Raw genomic sequence first — 12,427 nt, 5'->3', positions numbered from 1 at the left:
ACAATGGGGAGCCGGTTGATATTGTATATCTGGATTTTCAGAAGGCGTTTGACAAAGTGCCGCACGAAAGACTCCTGAAGAAATTGCAGAGTCATGGAATCGGAGGTAGGGTATTATTATGGATTAAGAACTGGTTGAAAGATAGGAAGCAGAGAGTAGGATTGCGTGGCCAGTATTCTCAGTGGAGGAGGGTAGTTAGTGGGGTCCCGCAGGGGTCTGTGCTGGGTCCGTTGCTTTTTAATGTATTTATAAATGACCTAGAGATGGGAATAACTAGTGAGGTAATTAAATTCGCCGATGACACAAAATTATTCAGGGTCGTCAAGTCGCAGGAGGAATGTGAACGATTACAGGAGGACCTTGCGAGACTGGGAGAATGGGCGTGCAAGTGGCAGATGAAGTTCAATGTTGACAAGTGCAAAGTGATGCATGTGGGTAAGAGGAACCCGAATTATAGCTACGTCTTGCAAGGTTCCGCGTTAGGAGTTACGGATCAAGAAAGGGATCTGGGTGTCGTCGTCGATGATACGCTGAAACCTTCTGCTCAGTGTGCTGCTGCGGCTAGGAAAGCGAATAGAATGTTGGGTGTTATTAAGAAGGGTATGGAGTCCAGGTGTGCGGATGTTATAATGCCGTTGTATCGCTCCATGGTGCGACCGCACCTGGAGTATTGTGTTCAGTACTGGTCTCCGTATCTCAAAAAAGATATAGTAGAATTGGAAAAGGTACAGCGAAGGGCGACGAAAATGATAGTGGGGATGGGACGACTTTCCTATGAAGAGAGGCTGAGAAGGCTAGGGCTTTTCAGCTTGGAGAAGAGACGGCTGAGGGGAGATATGATAGAAGTGTATAAAATAATGAGTGGAATGGATCGGGTGGAGGTGAAGCGACTGTTCACGCTATCCAAAAATACTAGGACTAGAGGGCATGAGTTGAAGCTACAGTGTGGTAAATTTAAAACGAATCGGAGAAAATTTTTCTTCACCCAACGTGTAATTAGACTCTGGAATTCATTGCCGGAGAACGTGGTACGGGCGGTTAGCTTGACGGAGTTTAAAAAGGGGTTAGATAGATTCCTAAAGGACAAGTCCATAGACCGCTATTAAATGGACTGGAAAAATTCCTCATTTTTAGGTACAACTTGTCTGGAATGTTTTTACGTTTGGGGAGCGTGCCAGGTGCCCTTGACCTGGATTGGCCACTGTCGGTGACAGGATGCTGGGCTAGATGGACCTTTGGTCTTTCCCAGTATGGCACTACTTATGTACTTATGTACTTATCTCTTCCCCCTCCTATTGCCCCAGCCCAACAAGCACCACTTAGGATCACATGGGACCGTGTTACCCAATATTGTAGTTAACAAACCTGTTACTTCCCCCCAGAATACCTGTAGTACCGGACACTCCCACCAAATATGAAAGTATGTCCCCCTCCCATTCTTACATCTCCAGCATGTGTCAGGGGCATCTGGAAACATTGCCTTTATTTTATCAGGTGTGTAGTACCATCTGCTTAATATCTTGTACGCATTCTCTTTAATAAGGACACATATAGATGCTTTCTTGGCCTCTAAACAAATTCGCCTCCATTCTATTTCGGTCAATTCCGTTTCCAGATCCCTCTCCCACGCCTTCATGTATGGCAATTTTACAAATTCCCCTCCCCTGATATAGTCATAAAGTCTAGATATCCCTCTCCCCTGAAGATCTATAATACCCCACAAGTTTTCAAATTTTTCAGTTATGGCTGGGTCCTCCTTCATCCCTATTTCCCTCCACATATAATCCTTCACCTGCATATATGCAAATATGTCTGACATAGGAAGATCGTATTCCCTCCTAAGTACCTCAAAACTTTTGATCGCCCCATTATCCAAGAGTTCCCGAAACCGAATCAGTCCCTTTTGAACCCATGTGAGGAGCACCCGATTTTCTGTCCCCCCTATAAACCCTGGCTCTTGTGTTATCCAAGCAAATGTGGATCTATTCCGGGTTTTCCTCAATCTTTTCTTAAGAGCTCCCCATAATCTCAGCAAATGGGATACAAAGGGATTCAAGGCCATCCTCCTATACTCCACATCCGGGGTTGAACCCCACAACAGCGCATCCAAATTTCCCCCCTGAACAAAGATCTGCTCCAAATTAGTTATTGGTGAGAGATCCACTTTACTCCACGGTCCTATCTGCTGCAATTGGGCTGCCCAATAATACCAAAGAATATTCGGCATACCCCTTCCTCCCTGTTCCACAGTCCGCCACATGATCTTCCTAGATAGACGGGCCTGTTTCCCCCCCCATACAAATCCACCCAACTCCATTTGTAATTTGTAGATCTCCCCTTTGGGTACTAAAATAGGCAATGTCTGAAACAAGAATAACAACCGGGGAAGGATATTCATTTTTATGGCTGCTATCCTACCCCACCATGACAGCCAACCCTGCTTCCATCTACCTAAGTCCTTTCTAATTTCTCTAAAGAGGGGTAAATAATTCAACATATATAAGCTATTAAGGTCTCTCGGGATGTTAATACCCAGATATTTGAAGCTCGTAGTTGTCACCCTGAAGTCAAAATTACTCCCCAACTGTACCATCTCTGGATCTGATATCGTGATGCCCATTAATTCGGACTTATCCAGGTTTACCTTAAAGCCTGATAGGGTTCCAAAAAATTTCAATTCCCTCATTATTATAGGTAACGTCAGGAGCGGTGATCCTACATAAAACAATATGTCGTCGGCAAATAATGCCATTTTGTGGTCTCTCCCCCCCATTCGGACCCCTTTAGCATCTCTTAGGTTTCTAATTCTTTGTGCTAATGGCTCTATAGAAATAGCAAATAACAACGGGGAGAGGGGGCAGCCCTGCCTCGTTCCTCTTTGAATGTCAAATGAATTTGACCAACCCCCATTAACTTTGATCCTGGCCACCGGTGTTGTATACAACCCTTTCACCCACCCTACAAATAGGCTTCCTAGTCCCATTTCCAACATTACCTCCCATAAATACTCCCATTCGACTCTGTCAAAAGCTTTCTCAGCGTCGATTGTGAGCAATGCCAGTGAGTCCCCCCTTTTCTGTGCCCCCCAAATTATATTTAGAGTTCGTCTGATGTTGTCGCTCACTTGTCGGTGCATTATGAAACCTGACTGATCTGTGTGTATAAGCGAGGGAAGCAGTACCTTCAATCGCTCCGCTATTACCTTGGCCAGTATCTTAACATCAACGTTAAGCAGGGATATCGGTCTATATGACCCACATACTGTAGGATCTCGTCCCTGTTTTAGTAGTACCGAGATCCCTGCCTCCCTCATACTCAATGGTGGATTGCCTTCAACAAAACATACATTCCCAACCTTTACCAAGAGTGGCCCTAATTCTTGCTGAAAGATCTTATAAAATTTAGCAGTGTAACCGTCCAATCCAGGTGATTTCCCACTCTTCAAACCTCTAATGACTGAAAGCACCTCTTCTAAGTCCATTGGCGCTTCCAATTCCGCCCTCTGTTCAGCTGTTATCTTTGGTAAATCTAATTCCTGTAGAAACTCAAGGATGTCTTGTTTCTGAGGCCCATCTCCCTTGGCATACAATTTAGCATAGAAATTCACAAATTGTTCTCTAATTTCATCATCCTGATAATGGAGCCTATCGTTAACCCCTTTAATTTTTACAATTGTATTTTTTATCCTTCGTTCCCTAAGCCTCCTTGCTAGCATATTTCCCGCCCTATTACTAAATTCAAAAAAATTCTGTTGCATTAACCTTCTATGAAACTCCATCTTTTTCAGCTGTATAGTTTGTAATTCTGTTCTCCACTTAATGAGTTCCTCCAAATTCTGAGCTCCACCAACCCGTTGATGTCTAACTTCCTGTCTTACCAGCTCTTTCCGCACCTGTAATTCATGATGTTCTCGTTCCTTTTTCCTAAAAGACCCTTTTCGTATAAGGTGTCCCCGGATCACCACCTTCAATGCATCCCACACAGTTCCCACCCCCACCTCTCCGTTGTCATTAAATTCTAGATATTCTTTGATGGCTTCTCTAATTTCCTGACAATCTTCCGTTTGATCTAATAAAGTTTCATTAAGGCGCCACAGCTTTCCCATTCTCTTACATCCCCTCCCCTTCAGTGTAATCCAAACAGGGGCATGATCTGAGGCATGAATGCTCTCAATCTCTGATGAATTGCACCCCATAATTCCCTACTACACCATATCATATCAATTCGTGCATAAGTGCTCTGAGCATGAGAATAATGGGTATATGTTCTTTGAGCTGGATGCTGGAGTCGCCACACATCAAGTAAATCTAATTCCCTCATCAATTTACGTAGCATACGGCTATTAGCTCCCCCCCCACCCACTCCCCCTTTAGAATGGTCAATCTCTTCAACCGTATAATTAAAATCCCCCCCCAATAGGATCTTCCCCTCCACGAAATTCGCTAATTCTTGCCTGAGATGGTCATAAAACCTCCCCTGACCTACATTGGGTGCATAAACATTGATAAGTGTGAGTGGACCTTCATTTGTTCTCCCCTTAATGGCAATGCATCTCCCTTCCTTTTCTTTATAGACGTCCTCTTTAACAAATTGCACATGATCTTTCACATAAATTGCCAACCCCCCGGTTTTACTCCCCTTGGGGTCTGCCAACGTGAAGCCTTCTCCCATACCTTTGTTGAGTATCAAGTGTGTATCTTGCGACCTAATATGTGTTTCTTGTAGGAAGACTATGTCCCAGCTCATTCTGCGCAATTCTCTAAAAATCACGCTCCTCTTATTAGGGCTGTTCATTCCGTTTATATTCCATGACCCCACCCTTAACCCCCTTCCCCCCCTCCCCTGGTTCCCTCCCCCCGCCCTCCCACTCGTGGGCTTGTCCTTCAACTGGCCATCCCCCCCGTCAGCCAGTTTTGCCCCTCAGGAAGTGAGCCCTCCCCAGAGGACCGCTCATTAACCATAAACTCAGTCCACAGCATTCCCCAACATTTCCTTTCCCCCTGCAACTCTATCCCATCATATAACATCATATAACAACCTGCAGGTCACCCCGCTCGCCTGTCTTCAGACCAAAGTTCAAACCACAAAGTCTGTACTTGGCTTTCTTCAGGTGCCATCTTCATTTTCAAGTTCCAAACGTCCCACAGACTGTGATCGATATTCCTTCTGTCTGGTAACTTTCTGCCATCCATTCCGCTCCTTTCGGGCCGGGCTATGCTGCTTCTGCAGTTGTGCTTCCTCCACCTCTTTCGGCAAATCTGCACACCCCATATCGCGTAGAAGTTTCCATGCCCCCAAGTGAGATTGTAGTCTGCGGGTATTATTACCAACAGTAATTTGTATTCCAAAGGGATGCAACCACCGATATCTCAGGCCAGCCTTCTGGAGGTATGTCGTGACTTCTTTGAAGTCTCTCCTCCGTAGTAGTGTTTTCTTTGCCAAATCCTGAAACACTTTGATTTTCCCAGATTTCCATTCTATTTCTCCCATTTGTCTCGCTTTCCGCCACACCTCCTCCTTCACAGTGAACTTGTGAAAGCAAGCAATTATGTCTCTCGGCATTCCACCACGTTGTGGCCCCAAACTCCTATGGGCCCTCTCGATTTCCACCGGTTCTCCCTTTACTTCTTCTTCGGAGCTGGTGTCCTGCTCCAGTAGGAAGGCACATATATCTTTTACCGTCTGGGCTGCATCCTTGAATTGCTCTTCCTCCGGCACCCCCTTGAATCTCAAATTGCACCTCCGTGAGCGATTCTCCAAATCTTCCAGCGCCATCTCGATCTCTAGCTTAGATTGCTGTTCCGATTTAAGAGACTTCCGCAGATCCCGAACCTCTGCTGACACAGCTTCGGTCTTCTCCTCTGCCTCTGCCAGCCGGTTACCGATCTCTTTCATTTCCTCCCGCAACTCCGCAACTGCTGAGTGCAAGCTGCACCTCGTTGTTACCATTTCAGTCTTTATCTCTTTAAACCACCTTACAAAGTCCTGTTTGCAAATTTCTGTGTCACTTGCCCCGTTCTCCTCTGGGTCCGGATCAGATTCATATTCCTCGGCCGCCATTTTGGAGCCTCGTGTCGTCGTTCGCGCTCCTGCACTCCCGCTCGGTTTCGGCGCCTCGGAAGCGAATTTGAATTTGGCCAGCTTCTTTTTCGCCGCCATACCGCTTGTGATCTCGTTTCCTGAAGACAGATCGTTTTGATTTGAGTGGGGAATAGTTTAATTTCGCCCTGGAGCTGACAGAGCTCTTTAGCTAAGCAGCCATCTCCAGGAGCTGACGTCACTTCCTCCAATTCCAGTGTTTTTAAAGAATATTGGGAGTCAGGGCCTAGGAGGACGCGGGACCACGTCTTCTCTCTTTAGAGCATCACGTGACCCCCTTACAGAGTATTTTAAACAATCAACTATAGAAAGTTCGTTTCTGGCATGAGAGATAAAGTGGTAGTGCGTAATTCGTAATGTTCATACTTGATAGCGTAGGTTAATCAGTCTAGTGTAGAGACGTCGGTTTTGTCTAGTTCAGTTAGGGCTTAGTTGTCATAAGTACATAAGTATTGCCATACTGGGAAAGACCAAAGGTCCATCAAGCCCAGCATCCTGTTTCCAACAGTGGCCAATCCAGGTCACAAATACCTGGCAAGATCTCAAAAAAGTACAAAACATTTTATACTGCTTATCCCAGAAATAGTGGATTTTCCCCAAGTCCATTTAATAATGGGCTATGGACTTTTCCTTTAGGAAGCCGTCAAATCTTTTTAAAACTCCACTAAGCTAACCGCCTTTACCACATTCTCTGGCAACGAATTCCAGAGTTTAATTACACGTTGAGTGAAGAAAACTTTTCTCCGATTCGTTTTAAATTTACTACATTGTAGCTTCATCACATTCCCCCCCCCCCCCCCCCCCCCCTCCATTCGACCCTACTGGAGCCGAGAAAACACCTACCTTATTCGAACACAGCATAACCTTGTATCTGCTCTGTACCAGATTGGCAAATGCCTTTACGGTACTGTGTAAGCCACATTGTTACATTTGTACCCCACATTTTCCCACCTATTTGCAGGCTCAAATAAATAAAGATAGATAGTAACATAGTAGATGATGGCAGAAAAAGTTCTCTATTACCTCAGGTACAAACTTAGAATATCCACTCTCTGAGAACTAGAAAATATCTGGTCAGAGCTAAATCCAATCTTCATATGCAGTGGCAGCCGGGGCCTCAGGCAGCACTCTTTATGGAGCAGTATCTTTCCCCCTTTCCTTCCTCAACTCCCCCCCCCCCCCCCCCCAGCCTACCTTCTTTTTTTTGTCTTTTAAAAGTTGGCGGAAGCAGCAGTGATTCCCATACTCTACCCTGTCACTGGCACCAGCGTCTCCTATGTACTGAGGGTCGCCTCTCTGATGTAACTTCCTGTTTCCTCGGAGGCAGGTGGGCCGCCACTCTGATGCAACTTCCTGTTTCCTCGGAGGCGGGTGGGTCGCCACTTTGATGTAACTTTCTGTTTCCTCGGAGGCAGGTGGTCCGCAGTATAGAAGAGACGCCAGTGCTGGTGGCAGAGCAGGCACATGGGGATCGCTGCTGCCATCAAAATTTAAAAACAACAAAAAAGAAGGTAGTCTCGGGGAGGGGGTTTTGAAGAAGGATTGGGGGGAGATGCCAGACTGCGGCCGGGGAGGGGAAGGGATTTGGTAGAGAAAGTGTGGAAAGATGTTGGATTCGGGGAGGAGGGGGGGAAGCCAGAGTGCCATCTCCTCCCTGCCTCAGGCCACTCCTGCTTATATCTCTTAACTATACAATGGGTACTTCTAAGGAATTAGACTATGAAATTAATCCAGGGGTTAAAATATACTAAGCCCAAGCAGGGTTAGTTCAGGTTCCCGTCTGTACAGGAACTGATCTTTACGTGACAATAATCAAAAATACTTTTGTGCAGAAAATGTGATTGATTTATAACTCATTTGGGGTTTGAATCTAGTCAGTTGGAGGAACTACAGTGAAAATGAGGGAGAACAGTAAACTCAGCTTAGGACGTGTTTCCGTCCCTGGATGCGTATATACTGTTGCTGCAGGCTGAGGGTGGTCTTGATTCCTGTTCGCAAGAGAGCACTTGAAAGATTCTAACACACCGCTCTGGAGACTGTTACCCCTTACTTTTGTGTAACAGGCAATGGGCCCAATTATTTAAAAGACTTATGCTCCTAAATCTGAGAGTTATGCTTCGAAATTAGTGATAAATTTAGGTACTCGGCTCTAGTGAATTTTGAAAGAGTTAAACTCCTAAATTTAGAAGCATAAAAAGTGGGTGAGAACAGGGGTGGATTTAGGTTGGGGGGTGAGATGAGGTGCCTAGCACTAGGTTCAGAAATCTAGGCAAACGAGTGGCAGGTCTCAGTTGATAAGCAGAACTTTATAAGTTCCGAAATTGAGATGAATTTTTGGCTGAAAACTTAAACTCCTAAAAGTGTGTCCTATTTTCATCCAAATTTAGGAGCATAATGTGAGCTAAATTAAGGCTCCTGAGATTCCCCCCCTCCCCCCCAAATGGTACTTATTGGCGCTATCTGGTGTGACTTGATATCTGCATTTTATTGACCCGATTTGTCCTTGTTCCTCTGCAGCAGTATCCATGATCACACAGACTCCCATTGCTTTCTGAAGATGCTCCAAGGAAGTCTTAAGGAAACGTTGTTTGAGTGGCCTGACAAGAAAATGAACGGGGAGATGGTCAAAAAATCAGAAAATGTTCTGAAGGAGAATCACTGTGCTTACATCAATGGTCAGTAGAAATCTCTCAAGCCTGGCTGATAAAAACCCTTCTGGTCAATATTCAGATCTGATGGTCAACATTCCTTTAAAAAAAAATCCATATACTCAGCTATGCTATCCAGAGAGGTAGCAGGCATCGTATAGACATTGAAAGAGCTTTCCACCAGTAACCATCTGTCAGCTGGTGGTCAGCGTTTTTTAAAATGGTGGCCACTGGGGGCTGAATTAGGCTCTAATGTTCAGTGACAGCACCTGTCTGAGTTCTTGCACTGAATAATTTGGGCTTTGGCTGGCTTTTGCCCATAATCAGATGGCAGACGAGCAGGTGCGATATTCAGCTCACTATCCAGTTAGCTATCCGGATAGCAGGTTGAATATGAGGTTTTGTCTGGATGTATCTCCTGAACCCTCAACCCCCCCCCCCCCCCCCCCAGAATATTACCCCATCCCAAAATCCTCATTCCCACAAGAAGGTCCACTCCATGACCCACTAACATGAAGGCTCTCTCTGGGATCATCCCACAAGAAGGCCACTTCAAGAGCCCCCTCCTCTGCAAGAAGGCTCTCTTCTACATCCCAGTAGCCCCCCCCCCCCCCCCCCCCCCCCCCATGGGCAGAACTGAACCTCACTCGCTCCTGCCCTCACTGACTCTGGAGGAAAAATAACAACTGTGACCTCTAGGCCTGATATGGAAGGCTGACTCCATTGCATTTGCTACATAACTATATACTCTTATTAAATATTGCTAAGGTCTTCAAAACTATACATGAGAACCAGGGGCATAGCCACGGATGGGGCAGAGCTGAGCTGGCCTGGGCTCCTTTATGATTGCCTCAAGCCCACCTAACAGTCAGGTGCATAATTCATGTATGGCATGGTTCCCAAGACATCAGGAGGTTGCCCCCGGTCAGAAAAGCACAGCAGTCAGTGGTAGCTCATTAAACCACTGATACTGAAAGCTCAGTACTCACACAGGCTCGGTACTCAAATGCTCAGTACTCGCACAGGCTCGGTACTCAAATGTTCAGTACTCACACAGGCTCGGTACTCAAATGTTAGGTACTCACAGGCTCGCTACTCAAATGTTACGTACTCAAGAGGCTCGCTACTCACATAGGCTTGATATTCACATGCTCGGTACTCAAATGTTCAGAAGTTACACAGGCTCGGTACTCAAATGTTCAGTACTCACACAGGCTCGCTACTCACATAGGCTTGATATTCACATGCTCGGTACTCAAATGTTCAGTACTCACACAGGCTCGGTACTCAAATGTTCAGTACTCACACAGGCTCGCTACTCACATAGGCTTGATATTCACATGCTCGGTACTCACACAGGCTCGCTACTCAAATGCTCAGTACTCACACAGGCTCGCTACTCAAATGTTAGGTACTCACACAGGCTCGCTACTCAAATGTTAGGTACTCACAGGCTCGCTACTCACATAGGCTTGATATTCACATGCTCGGTACTCAAATGTTCAGAAGTCACACAGGGTCGGTACTCAAATGTTCAGTACTCAAATGTTCAGTACTCACACAGGCTCGCTACTCAAATGTTCAGTACTCACACAGGCTCGCTACTCAAATGTTAGGTACTCACACAGGCTCGCTACTCAAATGTTAGGTACTCACAGGCTCGCTACTCACATAGGCTTGATATTCACATGCTCGGTACTCAAATGTTCAGAAGTCACACAGGGTCGGTACTCAAATGTTCAGTACTCAAATGTTCAGTACTCACACAGGCTCGCTACTCAAATGTTCAGTACTCACACAGGCTCGCTACTCAAATGTTAGGTACTCACACAGGCTCGCTACTCAAATGCTCAGTACTCACACAGGCTCGGTACTCAAGTGTTAGGTACTCACAGGCTCGCTACTCACATAGGCTTGATATTCACATGCTCGGTACTCAAATGTTCAGAAGTCACACAGGGTCGGTACTCAAATGTTCAGTACTCAATACTCAAAATGTTCGGTACTCGCAGAGGCTTGATACTCACACATTCTCAGTACTCACAGGCTCGGTAGTCACATATTCAGTTCTCCTCACAATAACTGAGCCTGTCTGTGATGGAAGCATAGGTGGATCAAGTTGCTGCCAGTGACTGTTGTGCTTTTCTGACAGTGGATGGGGCTTCGATGTCTTCAGTTTGAAGGGCTTGGGGATCCCCCTCAGATAAGATACTCTTAATTTTAATTTGGGGCTCTGGCTATGCTGTTGATGACAACATGCGTTAATTTTAGTGCTTATTTCAAGGAAAATCATTTGCCCCTTCCATTCCTTTCGCAATGTTTTATTCACTCTGTTAGTATTGAGTTGTAATCATTGTATTTTATTTGTGATATTGAATGACTTTTTCACCTTGACTTGTTGCCAACAGTCATCCAACTCTTTCTTTTCCCTTCTCATTTCTTCAGATGCCATTGGCTTGCACCGAGTGGAAAACAGTAGCCACACAGAGTCTGCAGTCAGTCTTCATTTGTACATTCCACCCTTTCAAACCTGTAACACCTTTGATCAAAGAACGGGACACAAAAGTAAAGTGAAAATGACATTCTGGAGCAAGTTTGGAAACAGGACACCGCTTGTAAGTCGAACTACTGGGCTTCTAGACATTGTTTTAAATTGTATTTTTCTTAATGTATCCAGTTATAGAGAGAATTTACCTGGGCTCACAATCTGACCTGGAAATGAGAGCCCGCCACTTTGCGCTCAGCCCCCTCCAGAACTGAAGCCCTGCCAGCCAAATAAGAACATAAGAGTAGCCATACTGGGTCAGACCAATGGTCCATGTAGCCCGTTTCCAACAGTGGCCAATCCAGATCACAAGTACCTGGCAGAAACCCAAATAGTAACAACATTCTATGCTACCAATCCCAGGGCAAGCAGTGGCTTCCCCCATGTCTATCTCAATAACAGACTATGGACTTTTCCTCCAGTAACTTGTCCAAACCTTTTTTTAAACCTAGAAACGCTAACCGCTGTTACCACATCCTCTGTCAAAGAGTTCCAGAGTTTAACTATTCATTGAGTGAAAAAATATTTCCTCCTATTTGTTTTAAAAGTATTTCCATGTAACTTCCTCGAATGTTCCTTAGTCTTGGTACTTTTGGAACGAGTAAAAAAAAAAATCAGTTTGTAGACCTCAATCATCTCTCTCCTCATCTGTCTCTTTTCCAAGCTGAACAGCCTTAACCTCCTTAACCTTTCCTTATACGAGAGGAGTATCCTGATAGTGAGGTTGCAAAAGAGATTGTAGTAGATGGGGTATCTTTAAATAACAATAAAAATCAGACAAAAGATTGCCAATTAATACTGTCAAGTACTAAGCATGATGTACTTAGGAACAACAAACATAGTTTGAAATGTCTATATGCGAATGCCAGGAGCCTAAGAAATAAGATGGGGGAGTTAGAATATATTGCACTAAATGAAAAATTAGATATAATAGGCATCTCTGAGACCTGGTGGAAGGAGGATAACCAGTGGGACACTGTCATACCGGGGTACAAATTATATCGTAGTGATAGGGTGAATCGGATTGGTGGAGGGGTAGCATTGTATATTAACGAGAGCCTTGAATCAAATAGATTGAAAATTCTGCAGGAAGCAAAACACTCCTTGGAATCACTGTGGATTGAAATTCCATGTG

At 45.1% G+C, this 12,427-nt stretch overlaps 1 protein-coding gene across 1 annotated transcript in view; it reads left to right on the top strand.

The window, feature by feature from the left end:
* Positions 1-12,427, top strand: part of LOC115462785 (cysteine dioxygenase type 1-like) — a 45,407-nt gene that overhangs the window by 26,738 nt on the left and 6,242 nt on the right. The window contains exons 3-4 of the mRNA XM_030192780.1: positions 8,617-8,774; positions 11,193-11,362. Of these exons, the coding sequence (XP_030048640.1) occupies positions 8,617-8,774; positions 11,193-11,362 (328 nt within the window). The remainder of the gene's footprint in view (positions 1-8,616; positions 8,775-11,192; positions 11,363-12,427) is intronic.

The sequence above is a fragment of the Microcaecilia unicolor genome, chromosome 2, assembly GCF_901765095.1.
Source record: "Microcaecilia unicolor chromosome 2, aMicUni1.1, whole genome shotgun sequence".
Taxonomy (NCBI): domain Eukaryota; kingdom Metazoa; phylum Chordata; class Amphibia; order Gymnophiona; family Siphonopidae; genus Microcaecilia; species Microcaecilia unicolor.
Note: the sequence above shows the minus strand (reverse complement) of the source record. Positions and strands in the feature narration are given on the sequence as shown.